The 19027-nt window shown below is 36.9% G+C and overlaps 1 protein-coding gene across 1 annotated transcript; it reads left to right on the forward strand.

The window, feature by feature from the left end:
• Positions 1 to 14660: 14660 nt before the first annotated feature.
• LOC100770854 (vomeronasal type-1 receptor 4) lies at positions 14661 to 15637 on the forward strand. The gene has a single exon (XM_027398674.1). It carries the CDS (start codon positions 14717 to 14719, stop codon positions 15635 to 15637), a length of 921 nt encoding a protein of 306 aa, XP_027254475.1. The 5' UTR covers positions 14661 to 14716.
• The last annotated feature ends 3390 nt before the right edge of the window (positions 15638 to 19027 follow it).

Genomic DNA, 19027 nt, shown 5'->3' on the forward strand with positions numbered 1-19027 from the left:
CTGATTCATGAGCTTGCTTTTTGAAGCACATTTTATATGGATGGATGTTTTGCTCAGTCCTGATGAGGATGTGGTTGGGGCCTTGGTCCTGCATCAACTTGATGTGCCAGGCTTTGCTGACTGCCCATGGAAGGCCTTACCCTTTTAGAAGAGTGGATGGGGCAGGTAAGGGGTAGATCAAGGGGAGGGGGGACAATTGTGGAAGGAAACTGTGGTTGCTATGTAAAACGAACAGAAAAAATACTGGGGAGTAGACAGACACAGTAGGTATTTTGTTACAAATTCTTAATAAAGGCACAAGAGAATGAAAGTAATTGAATTACATTAACAGAAGTCAGAAAGAAAATAATCACACTTACTAAGGATTTCTAAACCTGAAGTTGGAAAGAGACCTACAACTGACCTAAGTCATCATAGCCAAAATAATGAAAGCAAAACAAATCATTTCCGAGATTTTTGACTTATTTGGACAGGCTTCCTTCTACCATGTTGGGTTTTAATAGTTTAGCCTTGGATATCAGCAAGATAAGGTTTCTGTTTCTAAGAGTGAGGTTTCTGATTTGAGGTTTGTCGGGCAAAATCCTCAGGTTTACAGGAGCTGTTCAAATTACCATAGCAAATTAGATGATTAAGCGGTGTGCCTCCTTCTTAGGTTCAAAAGTCATCTTATGATTCAGACAAACTAGGTTAATTCCTGTTTATGTTGAAACATACGCTTCTCAAAGATTGGCTTATACCCCACCTACAATCTTAACTAAAACATGGTCATGTGTTGCTTCTTTTAGAAAGTGGTAACTTTGAATTTGTATTGAAAAGTTATATGCATCTCACAAAACCTACTTTAGTTTCAAAATATTCTTATTACTAACTTTTGTTAGGACTACCTGATGACCACTTTGTACTCATGCCTTTGTTTCAGAAGGTCTTTTTGACTTATCCTTGTATTCTGCTTATGTTCTGTCTTTGTAACCCCATGATGTTGCACTGCCTAATACCCCATTTAGAAAGCCCCAGCCCCTGAGCTATAAAAACTTTTAGGACAATTTAGGAGTACTCTGTCTCATCAGGACTGAAGTGCTGCTCCCAGCCAGGCACACCTTGGACATCTGAAGCTCCTTAGCCTTCCCTTCAGTTTGTCATAATGCCTGGAAAAATGGCAGCACCATAAAAAAAGGAAAAGAGCAAGCACCTTCTTTTCTTTTTCATGGAGATTACTCTGGCAGTCATGGGAATGTTCTAACTCTTTGTGAAGCCTGGTTCTGTCTCTGTTCTGGCTCTGGTTCTGTGGAAACAGGATCAGGTAAAATGTGAAAGCACATGTCTGATGAGATGAAATATTTCTCCAGTCAGGGAGTCAAGCGAGATACTTCAAGCCCATCTTATGATTTCTGGTGACTTGTGAGTTCATTCTGAATGACAAGCTCTTTTTTTGACTTGATCAGTGTCTCTGAGCATGCCTCTGTGTGGTCGGGACCCAAGAAATCATAGAAGCCTTCTATATGAGCAAGCATTGGCAGGATTTCAATGCCTACACCATACAAAACAGCCAGTAGCACTGAGGAGCCTCTGTAATACAGGGAACCAAGTGATTGGATATGTACAACACAGAATGTCAGTCATTACTCACAGCTGAGACAGAAAGTAGAGCGGCCTGGCCTAATAGAACCAGGAAACCCAACACTTGGAAGCCTATGGTGGGTCACTGCCTGGGTTGTGCAAGGAAACAACTGAGAAAATGTCTCCTATTTCTTAAAAAAAGAACCTCTTTGTCGAATGGTGAAACTCTGAAGGTCTCCCATGATTGGTGTCATAGTCCCTATTGATGTATTGATTTTGTTTTCCCTGACAACATGTTTTGGAAAATTAGTATATTGGTTTAGCTTTTGCTATCTCTGTCACTTGTTTTTTTTTGTGATATAGGCAGATTTGGAGCCAGACCAAGCTCTGGCTGCCATCACTGACACACGACAGGGATGGAGTAATTCAGAAACGCTCCTACACAGTATACCACCAGGGGAAGCTTTGTGTATTCCCCATGACCCAGGGTCAAATGCTCTACCAACTCTTGATGTGGCTACTTCAATATACAAAGACCAACATTTTTACGGTTACTAGCTTCAGTTTAGCTGTGATTCAAATGTCTGCTAGATGGGCAATGTGGAAATAGTTTTCTATGTTGTTCTACCGTATTGTAAAGTTGTATAGTTTCTGCCCTATATCAGAAGCCACATGACTTTGTGGTAGGAAAAGAGAATTGAGCAGAGAAGCCCAAATATTAGAACATTGATTTCATTTAGTCATCTAGAATTGTGCTAAGATATAAACCTCATCTCAAAATTTATGAGACTATTATATGAACTCTGTATCTCACAATTTATAAGTTTATTGTTTAAATTTAAAATACATAAAGTCTGTAAAAAAGCTGACTTAAAACTTATAACACATGGTTTTACTTAGAAAATGACATAGGTACATTTTATATAAAGACCGAAGATTTCAGTGTATATATGTCTTGGCAGGTCTGAAATATTGCCTTTCCCTGAATGCGATACTCTAATTGTATAAGATTATATAATTTCTTTAACTTCTGTCCTATATCTTTGTCTGTCTTGGCAGAATTCTGGGTGGCTGGTCAACACAATCTGCAAATTGCTTCAATATGATCTATACCCTGCAAGCCCTCACAATCCCCACAAATCAGAAAACCCTGTACTTACTGAAATCTGATTTAACCCAGTGTAGTCAAAGTAGCTGCTGGAATCTCCTCAGTTTTCTCAGGAAGCCAGATGCTTATGATGTATACTTGTTTGCCCTAATGCCGTCATCACATTTGGCTTATATTTCAGCCTTCCTGGTCACTGACAAGAGAAGCATAATTTCAGACAGAGGAAAATAGCCTATCCCTTGTTCTCAACAAAGAGCTGGAACATTAGCTCTAAAGGAAACTCACTGGCAAAGGGGAGAAAATGCACACATATTTTACATTTCTTCTTTTGATGCTAAATTAATAGGGATATTTTATAAACGGACCATGCAACTTTTGCCACATGACAAATTTTATTCAACCCCACAGTTAATTAATGTTACAACACTATCAAATATTTAAAAGGAATAAATAAGAGAAGTAGGGAATGATGAACAAGCCTGCCTCCATATGGACTCAAAAATCATTTAGGAATGAAGACAAACTGGCTTCATTCCTGATTATGACAAAACTTCTGTTTCTCAAGGATTGGGCTTTGTCCCATCTGTAACTGAATTACAAATGGTTCTCTACCATTTTTGTGCTGCCTGTTCTGGGAAAGACCAACCATGTGTTTGTGTCAACAGTTAGAACCATCTTGCAACACTATCTCCATTTCAAAAATTTCTTTTATGGCTAATTTTTGTTATGAACACTATGATGGCTTTGCAATCATGTCTCTGTTTCATGAGATCATTATTACTAACTTGTAAATCTTATGTTATCCACCCCTGAGGCCAACTATTTTGCCTACCAGATGCCCCATTTGTAATCCTGATACTACTAAGCTGTTAAATCTTCTCTTACTCATTTCCAAGGCTGGCCAGTTGAACACCACCTAAGTGGAGATAGTATGAGCATACAAATAAGAGAGTTTGCTTTAATTAATTGCTTTTTAAAATTAATTTGGCACTTATGGTTTAAGTAAGTGATCTTCCTCCTTCCATCTTTGGGATAAATGACACAACGTTCATCTCATACACAGACAATCCGGGATCATATTGCAGGAAGCATTTGAGAATCTGTGAAGTTGCTTAGAAGGTATATAAAAGAGTCATCTCACTCTGGTGGTTTTGGCATAAGTCACAATTCTGATGTAAATTCAGCTTTGTACTTTAGACTTCACCACACATTCACACACAAAAACGCACACACAGAATAAGTTAAGTTACCATTAATTTGTATCTGCATGTATATATTTACTAATACCGTAATTATGTCAAACATATGGTAATAGATAAAGATTTGGGGAAATATTAAACCACAAGATATTCATAGAATCTGAAGTCTAAAATTGCACTGCATATGTTTCTCACTTTTGAATCAACTCTTCAGATACAACCACTTCCCAGCATTTCTCTTCTTAGTTGGATTTGCTTATCAGACTAAATATAAAGTTCTCACCTGACTGATTCTCTGTGCAGACATTTCTGCCCAGTGCACACTTCCTACATCCTGAAATTTCTGAAATCCAGCATCTGGAAGAGCGAAGCATTCCAACTGTTAGATAAATGTTTACTTGTGTGATGACATCTCCCTTCTGAACTGCACTTTTCATTTCATCTATGGAGGCATTGGCAGCTCTTGCTCAGGGAGTCAACAACTTTCCCCAAACTTTATTTGATAGGTAATTACCATACTGATCATGAAATTCTTGCCAGTGTTTCCAAAGAGACAGTGTTTGGAGAGGCTCTTAAAATTCTCATGATCTCTGAAGGACAATAGTGAAAGAAGTCCCAGAGAATATGAAGGTCTCATGTGTGGGAATATGGAAAAGAGATTTGTATGTCTTACTCCACCCCAGGGTTCTCTGTATTCTTCTCTAGAAATTGAGGTTGATTATTTATTATCAAATTCCACTGCTGCCCAGAATATGCACACTTGGCCAAACATACTCATAAATCCAGGGGTGTTTACTAGTGTCTCTATTAGGAAAAACATGATGTTTTCATCTGAACTAGAAATTACAATCTAGTAATTGTAAAAACTTCTTACAAATGAAATGAAATTATGATAAAAGCATCTTAAGAAAATTTATAAATGTCACCATGGCTATGACACAAACTCTGAACACAGAGCAATTATCAAAGAATTTACATGCAACTCTCTTTCATGAATTAAAAGCAATTGTATTTGTAAATAGTACACACACACACGGGTTACACTTTTAATATAAAAGAATTTAGTGGAACTAGAAAATTCACCATTATTTTTGATGAAAAAATTTGGAACTTTAATATTTCACAATTAGTAAAGAAGAAAAGTTGGAGTCTTAACATTTGCCTTCTTGTCAGGGAAAATCCTTCTTTGAGTGTTTAAGGACAACTAAGACATGGAAATTGTATAGTCCTCATTAGTCATTTTCTCTTATTCTTTTATTTTGTTTTGTATTTATTTATTTATTTATTTATTTATTTATTTATTGTTTTTCAAGACAGGGTTTCTCTGTGGCTTGGGGACTGGTCTGAAATTCACTCTGTAGACCAGGCTGGCCTTGAACTCACAGAGATCCACCTGCCTGCTGCCTCCCAAGTGCCAGGACTAAAGACTTGCATCACCAAAGCCCTGCAGACATCTTCTCTTATTGTTCACCTGTAAGTTTTCAGTTGCCAGAACTCTCTGAGTTTATCTTATTGACTTCAGTAAGTCACAGACATAGAAAACTCTTCTGTGCATGGCCAAAGTTAGTTAGATGGAAAATGTTGATTTGAATGAGAAATGTACCCCCTGGCCTCCGGAATTTAAACACCTGTTGCTCATTTCTTTGTGATCTTCGGGAAGAATTGAATGGGGCAACTTTCCTGGGCAAATTGCTATACTTGGGAGGGATTTGATATTAACAGCTTTGTGTGTTCCCAGTTGGCTGTCTGTGATTCCTGCAGTTACTGAATTAGTGAATACTCAGCTTCCTGCTCCTGATGTCATGCCCATTGCTTTCTGTTGCTACCCAACCCTGATGATTTTATCTGGACAAAAATGCCCCAATACAGTCTACCTTCTGTAAGTTTTCTACAGTTACAGAATCTTATTACTGTTGTTTGATATAGCTCTGATCGATGAAACACAAACCATAAAACTCAACAAAGCCCACCTGGAGTTTATTAGGAAAGGGAATGACTGGGATGGGTTGGTTTTGCTGGACCTGGAGAAGAAATAGAAAGATGGGGAATGGGCTGTAGCTGCTTGCTAAAAAGGGAAAGGTTGTACATGCACACAGAATTTTAGGCAGACATGTATTGCACAATATAGCCAACAACAGAGAACACTTTGTGCTGTCTAAGCATATGCCTGAATGCAGGTTTGCATACCTGTCAGCTGTCAGGGTCATGGGTCAGAATAATGTGAGGATATTAACAATTATAACAACAGAAAAGGAACTAAGAAGTAAAGTGTTACCAGAGAGTAGGATGTTGCTGGGAACAACAACATCTGTCCATCTTTGTTTTTGGAGGAATGTGGACAAGTTTGGAGCTTGGGATTGGAAAAGCAATGGAGCATAATAAGCAGAGATTAATGGGCCATTCTCTGTGTAATCTGGAAAATTGTGGTGCTGAGAGCAAAGTGAACTACCAAGGCTGGCTCAAGAGATTCCAGACTAAATCATGGAGATAATAGCCCCTCTGTTAAATGTAATTTTTGTGATATTGGTCAAAGTTTGTGTCTATTTTCTGCCACATCCTGAGAACTTATACGGAACATAAATTAAGAAATTAGTTAATTTATTTGTCCCAGGAAATTTAAATACTATATATGGTTAACACCCTAGAATCTCAATTACTAATTACTCTTATGCTATCTACAGTGAAAAACAATGGGTTGGGCAGAAAGAAATACAAGCTGTATGATTTGGAATGAAAAATAATAAAAGGAAGCTTAGTGTCCCATCCATAGACATAGGCTAAAAGATATGCTGTGATTTTTAATATTAACTACATTAAAAGGTGACTCTTGATCCTGATATGATCTGCTAGAAGGGTGCTCTTAGGGAAAGGGCAAACAAAACTAAGATTACAGGCTGTGAAAGTAGCAAGTCTGATGTATTGCTTGCTCACAAAATGTAATTCCTTTGTCATGCCAACAGTGCTGCAATGTAGTTGATGTTGGTAAATCCCAAGCTGGAGTCTGGTTTAGTCTTGTTTTACTGCAGTATTATCTTTGGAAGCATGTTAAATGTAGGTTGGTCAATGATTCTTTGTATAGTATTTTAGAGAGCTGGGGAGGACATACAGTGTGTATCATGTAATCCCTGGGAGGGCATGAGAATATGTTACATATAGCTGTCAAGGTGGAGGCTCTATTGCAGTATAGAACACAGGGTGTTCAACATGTCAAATTGTAGAGATACTGAGCCTAAATATATAGAGACAGTGAGTAGCCCTCACAATAGTTAGAAGTGTATGTTATGACCATAAATTGAAGGTGTGAAGTGATCTAAGACTTTAGATATTATTTGGAGCTTTATTAAAGCAACAACCAAAAAGTCTCACACAGGTTGATCAGCATTTGTTTTGGTTTTGGAAGAACATAATATAGGTACTGGTTTCTTGTGTTCTCTTTTTTGCTGGGTGCTTTGGTACTTGGATTCTGGTACCCTTTCTTTTTCTTAGGATTCTATGTAATATGTAAAGGCATACTTATTAGACTAACTCCAGACTTCCCAACAAAGATTCAAAAAGCAGCAAGGGCAAGGAAAAATTTCCCACAAGCTCAGAGATAAAGGTTCCAGCCTACAGTATTATATTAAACAAAATATCTGATCACAATAGATGAGAAAAAGGTAGTCTGTGGTATCTAATCACAAATGTCTCCCTACAAACTAACAAAGAGAAATAATTTTACATGAATAGGTTAAGTATTTCCACTCAAGAAAACACAAGGAATAAATAAATCTAGACCATTAAATAAAAATATGCAGAAAAAACACTCATATCACTACATCAAAACAACAGGAATCAACAAACAATTCTTATTGATAGTTCTCAACATCAGTAATATCAATTCTACAATAAGAAAACACAGACTAATAGAGTTAATGTGAAAACAGCATTGTCCTTTTGATATTTATAAGAAAAACACTTTGACATCAAGAATAGATATTATGCCAGGGTAGGAGGCAGAAATTTATGTTCTAAGAAATGAAATTAAGCAAGCCAGTGTAACCATCTTAATATCTGACAAAATAGTCTTCAAGTACATCTAACAAAACAGGAGGGAAGGAGACTGTATATTCACCAAGGAAAAAATCTACCAATATTATCTGATAGTGGCTACCATGTATATATCTAAACAATGGTACTCAGCTTCATTAAAATAAACAATACAATGTCACAAAGCACATATTGACCATTGATTTACAGTTTGCTTGAATTACCTACTCTCACACATAGGCAGAAAATCTGGATAAAAACAAAAGATATTTGGAGTTAACCTTCGTCTATAGTAATATTCACAGCACAGTATAGGCACAAAATGCAAATTAATAAAACCAAATTGAAGACTCAAACACTCGTGGCTAACATTCAAACTTACAATTGCTATGGCAATCAACATGATGGTTCCCCAGCAATGTGGGAATTGACGTACCATCACTAAATCCAGCTACACAATATTGTTCATATATCCAAAGGATTCTTCCTCATACATAGAGACCTGCTCAATCATTCTCATTGTGGCTCTGTTCACATTTGACAGAAACTGCACAGAACTTAGGTATTTCTCAACAGAAGAGTAGATAAAGAAAATGATGCATATGTACACAATGGAATATTTATCATATGTAAATAAAACCCAGGATGGCAAAAAAGGTCCACATTTTGCTTATATGTGAATATCATCACTTAGCTCAATGATAAACAAACAAGACTATAAAGAACCTCAGAGGATAAGTAGAGAGAAAGTGAGTTGTGGTGGACACATGTATTTCCCTGGGAAAGGAATTTAGAATAGATAAGGAAAAAACCAAGTTTAGAGTGGAGCTTTAGGAGAATAGGAGAATGAATGGTGAGAGGGACTGAAGATGGGGTGGGGGCAAGGGACGGAACTCAGTGTGAGAGAGATAATATTGCGTGTCATTTGCTGGGTAGTATGAAAAATTAATGAAGCAAAAGCTTCCTAAACTACATTCATATATGAAGGTCATCTAAAAAAATCACCAAATAAAAATGGAGATAGATCTTCTACTGGGCATCTCTTCTAACCAAATGAAGCTTCCAATACATGTAATGTGTTATACATCATATTGAGTTGTTAGTTAAGTGTTTGGCACCAGAATCCACAAACAAATCAAGCTGTGGCCAAGGCTATAGATTGCTCTCTACAAACTCTTTTAGGCTCTATTGTAGAAGAGAGCACAACACAACTTATTGATCATGGAGAAGTCAAGTTAGTCAAATAGCTACAGCCTTTTAAATCTATGAGTTATTGTTCTTAGAGCAATATGGTGTTGTATATGCTATCAACATAAAAAGGTAAACACAAGGCTTGCTACAAAACCTTCCATATACAATGGTGTTGCCTTCAAATTCTGCAAGTGCAATAGTCTCAAAAAAAATTTGCTTGTGGGAGTAATTAGCCAATATCTCTTTTGAGTTAAGGAATACTTCATGAGGTGTAATCCATACACAAGAAACTAAGACTAGTTCTAAGACCATGGACCTAGGTGATAACCAACATGAAATATAACAATAAAATGACTCCTTATGAAATTCTTCTATATTCAGAGAACAGTTTCTGATAAAGCCATCATCGGAGAGACTTCCTGTTGGAGCAGGTTATAGGAAATCTAGTCACATGGAAGGCAAAAGACAGAGGGTGAGAGACTTTAGACACTCAACTCGAAACAGGGTGTCTTCATCATATCCCTTCCTCAGAACACAGGAAACTCTATATAAGAAGTGGCTGAAAGAGTGTAAGAGCCACAGGGGGTATATTACAGTAGGAAACAAGGCCTTGTAATTATAGCAGGACAGACAAACCTGAAAACACAGTCTGTTACAGTACAACCAGGTAGTCTATGGGTTTGGAACTGTGAAGACTTAGAGCTGAAAGTATTAGTGGTCACATCCTAGTGACATCCTAGTCTCAGTACCTAGTTTCAATTGATTGTGACTTCAATGTACAATTTAGTTTTCTCTAATGGAACTACATTGGAGAGGTAACTTACCCCTATGCATAGGCCATATGTGTAGCAGGAGATTGCCAACATTAATCGAAACCAACCTTTGAAGTTTCCTTGTCTTTATTTAGTTTCATTTTTAAAAATTTTGTTTTGTTTTGTTTTGTTTTGTTTTTTTGTAAAATGGTTTTTCTGTGTAACTTTAGAGCCTGTACTGGAACTGGAACTTTGTAGGCTATTCTAGCCTTGAACTCACAGAGATCTGCTTGCCTCTGCTTCCCAAATGCTGATATTAAAGGCCTGTGACACCATCTCCTGTCAGTTCCTCGTCTCACAATGTCTTCTCGTGTCCTATTTTTCTTTGATTTTTAATTTTGTGCATTTTGATTTTTCCTCCAGTTTTATATTTTCTTTCCTTTTTGTCCTATAGGATATTAGAGTATACATTACAGCTTCCAATATTGTGTTTATATGATAACAAGTAGGTGTCAGGCTCTATATCTCTTCATTGGATTCTTATCATTCTGTCTTATTCTGAGGTGATAGTTTAGTTTGTTATATTAATTATATATAAATTATATTATATCATTATTATTATCTCAAAAAGCCTGTTTGTTTTCTAATCATAAATAGAAACGGGGTGCTTCCAGATGGGTCAGGACATGTGAAGGAAGTAGAAGAGGCAGAGGAAATGGAAAACATAATCACCTCATATTAAATGATATTGAAATGTTTTTTAGAGGAAAAAATCCTGATTTATTGTGTTTCCCCTGTTTGCCCATGGATTCTAATGATAGCTCTTATTTTTGTCAATTTATTGGATATAGGTGCCTTCATGTGTGAATTATTACATATATATATATGTATATACATATACATATATATACATATATATATATATATATATATATATATATATATATATATATGATTTCTTCTAGGATAAGGATCTGCTCTGTTCTTCTCATTGCTGAGTGATATTTGTAACTTATCCTGGAATATTTCTTACCATCATTTCTATTAATTTGCACAGAGTTGTACCAATATTGCAGTAAGTTCTATTGCAAATGATACTATCGTGTATTTCTCTTACTGTATTCCATTAGATTTCCCCAACTACCTGACTGATTCTGCCCTGCTGAGTGCTGAAAATGGATCAGCACTGGGAACTGAAAACTTGTAAGTGATTTCTCTTTGTGTGACAGAACCCAGAGAAAAAAAAACTCCAATGAGAAAAAAAAAAAACACATGAGAGCTTTATAATCCTTGAACAATCCCTCCCACATAGCCTTTAGGGATCATGTAAAAGTTGCTCCCTCCCCTAACAGTTTTCCCTTTGGAAAATGGACATTCATTGGTGTCAATTAGTAAATGGAATGAGGAATGTTTCAGCAAATCCCTTGGCTCCCAAAGCCAGAGCAATCATTGCAACTACGGGTCGGAGGTTTTTGGTTCTGAAGGGAGATGAGGTCATGGAGCTCTGTTCCTTTATCTTAGGGTTCAACTGCCTCCTGCTTCCATGATGCAGGAGCTGCACCTTGAATTGATGGTGTGCACAGGTGATCATTGTGTACCTGAGTCTGGAAGGCAGAGCAAACACAGATGGGAAACCTGGTAAGCACTCATGTCTGGAAATGTATTTCTAGGTAGAAACACAACAGTGTGAATTCTATGAAAGTAAGAGGAAGAATTTCTGGCATATAAACAAATTTGCTGAGGCCGATGGCTTTACTGCATTCGTACTAATCTCTGATGTATAAAAACAAGGTAAGAAAAGCATTGCCCAACTATTGAAGAATCATTCCAGTGATCATGAGTCTGACACAAACGTGATGAGGGATGGCAGTGATTATGTTTTTCCCACTTCCAACTCTTCATATTATACATGAACCAGGTGATACCTTCCCAGGGTGACAAACGTAGATGATGGCATAAACGATTGAAGTGAATGGTGAATATTATCAAAGCCATCTCACCTGGTGAGGAACTGTGATCTGGATCTGCCTCCAGGTGAGACACATTTCTAGGCAGCACTCCATCTATGATGGCTCAGGAGCTGGGTGTGTCCCGACACTCAGTGCTGATGACTGTTGAGGCTGCTTTAATTTTTGAACTTGAGAACATGTTACTGATCTAAAGGTGACATTGTAATTGTGAATCTTATTTGACACTCATCTCCAGGTCCGTCTAATCCATCTTCTGTTGTTTCTTCTGGTTTGATGATACTTGAATGGTATGCCAATCATGAGTTTCAGTGTTTTAATATGATAGCTGACATTATTGAAAACCATTCTTTGGGTACAGAAGGCATAGGACTGACCAAGGGAATGTCTCCACAGCTCACATTATCTTGTGTGTTTGAAGACACACAATGCATATTTTATATTCTTGTATTATATCCATGTTTACTTTGAAGGTAAATGCAATTAACAAATGGGATTTTTTAGTAGCAGTTTGATAAACATAGAGATTATAAAATCTGAGACTCAATTTTAAATTGGTGAGAATTTAATGTTCTTTTCTGTGTGTGCATATGTGTGCATGTGTATGTGCATATATGTGTGTGTGCATATGTGTTTGTGCGTGTGTGTGTGTGTGTGCGTGTGCGTGTGCGTGTGCGTGTGCGTGTGCGTGTGCGTGTGCGTGTGCCTGTGCCTGTGCCTGTGCCTGTGCCTGTGCCCGTGCGCACACAGGTGCAGGTTCAGCATGAGTTCAGGGGAACTATCACTTCAGTGTGCTGTTGGACAACTTAGATAACATAACCTTATTTCTTTTTGAAACAGGGGTCCTGAACTGCCTGGATCTATCTCACTTGGCTACCCTGGTGATCCGTAACTAGTTTTCCATGTGTGCTTGTCTGGAGCTTAGAATATAAGTATACTAGAATACATTAGTTATATTTTTATTTGATATCTGTAGATTGAACATATGTCATCCTATCTAAACTGCCAATAGTTAACCACCTGAGCTCTCTGTCCACCAGAGTAATTACTGAAATTCTATGCACAAAATTGTTTCTTATATTAGTTTTTATATTTCATAGATGATTATGAGTCCTGAACAAGTCTCACAAATGTAATTGTATTCAATTAATTTCAGAAACATTCTTATGTTTTACTATCAGCAATCATAAAAACATGTTAGTTGGAAAAGCAAATATTGGATATCCCTTGCATTCATCAAGTCTAACTTGGATAAAGGCAGTTTCTGTAGGAATATATTGAATTTTACACGATGTTAATTTAGGCTAGAATAGAACTGAAGACGTTGCCAAGTATATTGTTTCTTAAACTGTTCTCTGTAGGACTCGGTATATGAATATGCCAAGGAAGAAGTTGCAGGAAGTTTCAGGAAACATTATTTGCACTTTTATGCTTTATGATATAGATATAACATGATGACAAGTTTATTTGTTATACTCACAATTCATTACATCAGTCCTACAATCCTTGTGGGTTCTTGGTAGGATAGGACTTTGGGGACAAGAGTTCATATCTGTGGGAATCTGTAAGAGTCTGGATCACTGATGACTTGCAGTGAGATTTGCGTCAATGGATATATATCATATGAACTCTTACATTTCCTATGCATTTGGTCTTTGTTAATGCAGGTTCTATTCATTTTTAATGCTTCAGAGAATAGAACTGTGATTATTTGCATATTCAGGATATTCCTTTTTTTGATTCATGGTGACACTATGAGATTCAGGCTGTCCTGAAATTACCTATGTAGACTAGCATGGCCTTGAACTCACAATGTTTTGCATATCTCTGTGTTTTGGGTGAAAGAATGAAATGCACATTCCACCATATCTAATTGAGAGAGTTAATTTTTAATGAATGCATTGTGGGGTTCCTTGGTTAGAATATATTTCTTGCGCATATATTTTTATAATTTGACTTTGAAGGCATTTCCACAGAAGTAAAATTGTGAACAAGTAGACACATGCCTACTCCAGTCAAACATGTAAGTCATTAGGAATACCATGGACAGTGTGTCACATAACTACCTTATCCTTATTCTCACTAAGCATTGGTGTTTCATGCTAGGTTTAATTTATATTTCTGCTGCTGCATTTTGACATCAGGCAATAGATCTATTATTTAGAATGATGACATCTTTCCCCTGGTTTTCCCTCATCAGTGTGGTAGTTATACATTTCGTATATGTTTACCAACAGAATACATAGGTTTTTTCTGTCTTCACCACAATATCTCATAATGAACAGTGTGTGTGTGTGTGTGTGTGTGTGTGTGTGTGTGTGTGTGTGTGTAATTTGATGTGCTGGATCTCTAAATTTAACCTTATCTAGCTCATCATTTGAACCTCATTATAACAATGTTTTATGTTATTTTACAAACTTTTTCTTATATAAGAACTTAAAAATCTTCACTTTGTTATGGCAAAATATATATGTTTTGAGATTAAATTTTGGATGCCAATAGCATGGAGCTCTTTCACACTGAAGCTGCAAATTGTTGTTTCCTTTCCAGAAATTTATTGTGTAAAGAACAGTTCATTCTGGAATGAACATTATTTCCACTTGCATTCAACTTGTGATTTCATTGAAATGTGGTGCTATTTCAAATGCTGAAGACTTTAAGAAATGTAGAGATGTACTAGAAATTTACTCTATAAATATGGAAAAACATAAATGTCAACAATTTCACTGAGAGTTATTACTGATGGCAAACTACTTGTTTTGAGACAGTCTTGTTAATTTACACACTCTGCCTTTGCAAACTGTACTCAAGTGATTGTTCTCCAAATGCATAAAAGCATAGGCATTTTCAATGTATAATTTGTCTTAGAGACATAATTGTTATTATACTTTGAAAGAAAAAGTGCTGACTGAAAGAATGGACTCCAGAAACTTCACTACAGGAATAGTGATCTCACTTCAAAGTACACTGGGAATTCTGGGAAATGTATGTTTTCTTTTCCACTATCTACTCATTTCCTACCGTGGACACACATTAAAGACTGTAGACTTAATTCTTACACATGTGTTCACAGCAAATTCCTTAATCATTCTCTCCAGAGGAGTGCCCCAGATAATGAGAGCTTTTGAATGGAAACGGTTCTTCAATGATGTTGAATGCAAACTTATTTTCTATGTTCACAGACTTGGCAGGAGCATGTCCATCACCTCTACCTGCCTCTTGAGTGTCTTCCAGGCCATTACCATCAGTCCTAATGTCTCCTATTGTAAAGATCTTAAAGTCAAATTACCAAAGTATGTTCACCTCTCTATTTCCTTCCTCTGGATCCTGTACATGATAGTGAATATGGTTTTCCCCATGTATTCAGCTACTAAAATTAATAGCAAAAATAAGACAAAAATGAGAGATTTTGAATTTTGTGCCTCTCTCAGTCGTAACAAAATAGTAGATTCACTGTACACAGCATTTTGGGTGTTCCCTGAAGTCTTATTTTCTACACTCATTGTATGTTCCAGCATCTCCATGATTGTCATACTTTATGGACACAAGAAGAGGGTTCAGTACATTTTCAGCACTCAGGCCTCCACCAGATTTTCTCCTGAATCCAGAGCCACACAGCACATCCTGGTCTTGGTTTGCACCTTTCTAGCTTTTTACACCATCTCCTCAATTGTACAAGGCTATATGGCTCTTTCTCATAATTCTACTTCATGGCTAATGAATATCACAGCTATCATTTCTATGTGTTTTCCTACTTTATGCCCTTTTGTCATGAGTTATGATTCCACTGTTTCAAGGTTTTACCTTTTTTGGATAAGGAATATAATGATGAAATAATTTTATCAAAATTATGTAAATTGCATACTTGTAATGTTGTATATTTAGAATTTGGATACTCAAGTCATTCAAAATATCAGTCTAATAAATTATGTAACATGTTATTTTGATGGTAAGATCATTTCACAGAATAATAGTAGCACATTCTACATTATACCATCTGTCCAGGAAAGCCACATGTTCACACCACATTAACTATTATAGAATTGGACTTCATATATCCTTTCATAATGTGGTTGATTACTTCTGTCCTATTTCTACCACTGTTGTATAAGTGAGCCTATCTTGACAGCCCAGTCTTTATCTGTAGCAGTTATCCTTCAGTGCTATTCGATATTGATTGCTGTTTTTCCATAACAGAGAGCACAGCACCTTGTAGCAGTAGGAAATATAACCATTAGAGATGACTTTTCTAAGTCAGTATTTACTGGATTCCATATTTTATGATTCAAATATTTTTCAGTCACTTATTTGAACTCACAGTTATTTTGTGGCAGCAGACACAAGACAGGTCCAAGTCTGAAAATACACCAGACATATGGGCAGGGTGGATGTAGACATTCAGACCAATCACTATATGAAATACAATTGGCATTTGATAAATGCTAGGGAAACGAGAGGATCAGTTTCCTTAAACAGTGCTGCTGCCCTGTAGGCTGAGCGCATTTAGTGATAGGTCCTATACTCAATAATACTTAGTGAACACAAAATATTTGTGATATATTTACCAATAAAACAATTTAAATTTGGTTGGTAGATGGGGAGGGATGGATCTGCAGAATATTGATGAGAGATGTTCAATTTGATCAAAATACTTTTCTATGTTATGTATTTGGAAGAAGCTGTGTTGTTATAGGTTAGATTTGTTTGGAGAATACAGAATAAATATTCAAGAGGCAGTGGGATGAATAGTCTTTCAAACTCAGAAGAACAAAGGAGTTACATTTTGAATAGTTTCTGAGAAGAGGGCGGTCACAATATGCAGCATACATAGTAAGCACCCAAGATCATACTTTCTTCATTAAAAAATATACACCAATAATATTGTCCACTCCCCCTTTGCTATCCTTTTCTCTTGACTCTGCCCTTGTATCCCCCATTCACTCCTTTTCCATCTACACTAAGAGGGGGTAAGGCTTCCCATGGCAATCAACAAAGCTTGGCATATTTTCTTGAGTGATTTCTAATGCCAATTTCAACTATGAAGGTCAGAAATTTACTCTCTTCAACAAACATGTGTATGGGGGGACATATTCTGTTGTTGTTGCTTTAATAATAGTTTCAATTATTTTACATCCTGATCTCACATTCCCTTCTTCCTTTCCTCCTTTCCCTTCCCAGTGACTCCCATCTATCCCCCTATCCAGTCCTCATGTTTCTCTGTTCAAAAAGGGGCAGGTCACATATTGGCATCTACAAAGTATTTACATCAAGTTGAGGCTGACAAAGCTCCTTCCCCTGTGCCAAGGCTAAGGGGGCAGCCTGTCTTAAATAATATGTTCCCCATAGGCAGCTCAAGTGCCAGGGAAACATCTTGATCCCACTAATAGGAGGCCCACAAACAATGTGACACAACTCTTATATAGTGTGGGCCCAACCTAGGTAAATGTTTTTATGGTCATTGGAATTTCACAGAGTATTTGTGTCAGATAGGAAATTCTGAAGTCCCTAATATTGATATTCTAGCTAACTTCACAGGTGCATCCTGTAACTATGCCATGCTCAATGAAATGAGAGTCTATTATACAAGAAGAGTTCTGTTCACTACATCTCTCATTGTCCTATAGCAATGACCTTTACAAATTCAAATCCACCATCATCCTTGACTTCCAAGCAGACATTCTAGTATATGCAAAGCTTTACTCTATGTTATGTGGCTGATATTATTGTTTACTCTACTCAGGGGAATTCAGTCCCAACCCTCTTGATCTTCACTCATGCCCAAATACTCCATCAACCAGCAATACTCATCAATCTCATTATTGGGGAAGGGCATTTAAGGTAGCCTCTCCACTATTGCTTAGATTCTTAGTTGGGATCATCCTTTTAGCTCTCTGGACATTTCCCCAGTGTCTTATTTCTCTTTAAACCTATAATGGCTTCCTTTATTAAGGTGTGTTTTTTTCTTGCTCTCTACTATTCTTCCCCCTACTCAGCTTTCCTGTGTCAGTTCGGAGGCCTGAGAAGCCTATGTGATCTCTAGCAGTGGAACCAGTGTTTATCCCTTGTGCATGAATGTTCTTTGGGTTCCCATTCCCCATGGAGGGATATTCTCTCAGCATAGATACATGGGGGAGGGCTTATGCCCTGCCTCAAATGATGCAATAGAATTTTATGATTCCCCCATGGAAGGCCTGACCCTTCCTGGGGATTGGATGGAGGATGGGATGGGTGTCATTCGGGGATATGGGAGGAAGGGAGGGAGAGGGAACTCGGAGTCATATGTAAAATAAGATTGTTTCTAATTTAAATAATTTCTTTAAAAAAAAGTCCAGATGCTAATGTCCTGTTACAGAAACAACAACCAAAAAGGATAGAAGATTAAATTTAACAATGTTCAAGCAAATGAAAGAAGACATAAACACAATTTCAGAGAATTAAAATAAATAAGACACTTAATACAGCATATAATTATAGATTTCATCAAAGATAATTCCTAAGGAATTAGCAATCTCAATGACTACATGAATGAAAAACTGCATGAGCCCAAATTAAAGCCCAGTAAACAGCTTCTTCAACACAATGGGTCATGAGGAAAACAGAGTCTCGGCGCTAAAAATAAGTTAGAAAAATGGATCAATCAAAGATTATTACTGATGAATATTAAGAAAATATGATTGGATGTGACTGAACTCTGGAACAACCCAAAATGTCCAATATTAACATTATGGGAAATGAAGGAGAAAAGAACAGAATAGCCTTGTAAATCATTATTGATATAACTATAGAAGAAAATTGCCCATATTTGGAGAAAAGGGGATTCTGCAAAGCACAGATAGGTAATAGGTCAACTTAAACTGACAGATATGGGCCAGGATCAGGTGTGGATTTTTCCTTTGCATCCAATTGGGAATGCTGAATGGATTGATGGTTCCATAGTAGGTCCATGCCTCCATTTTGGTCTCCAAGCCTCATGGAGTAGCAGGAAGATCACTGGCATTCAGTTGGCAGGGCTATGGTGAGGTACAATTGAAAAAACTCCACTAAACTAGAGAAAAATTGCTCAGAGTTTATATCCCAGCATACCCTCTTCAATTACTTTATTACTGTCTTTATTAGTTAGTGTTAATATTGCCATCATGAAATATGACCAAAGGTAAGATGGGGAGGAAAGGGCTAATTTGTTTTATGTTTTCATATCAGTGTCATTACTAAATTAAATCAAGACAG

Source organism: Cricetulus griseus, unplaced genomic scaffold (assembly GCF_003668045.3).
Source record: "Cricetulus griseus strain 17A/GY unplaced genomic scaffold, alternate assembly CriGri-PICRH-1.0 unplaced_scaffold_45, whole genome shotgun sequence".
Lineage (NCBI taxonomy): Eukaryota > Metazoa > Chordata > Mammalia > Rodentia > Cricetidae > Cricetulus > Cricetulus griseus.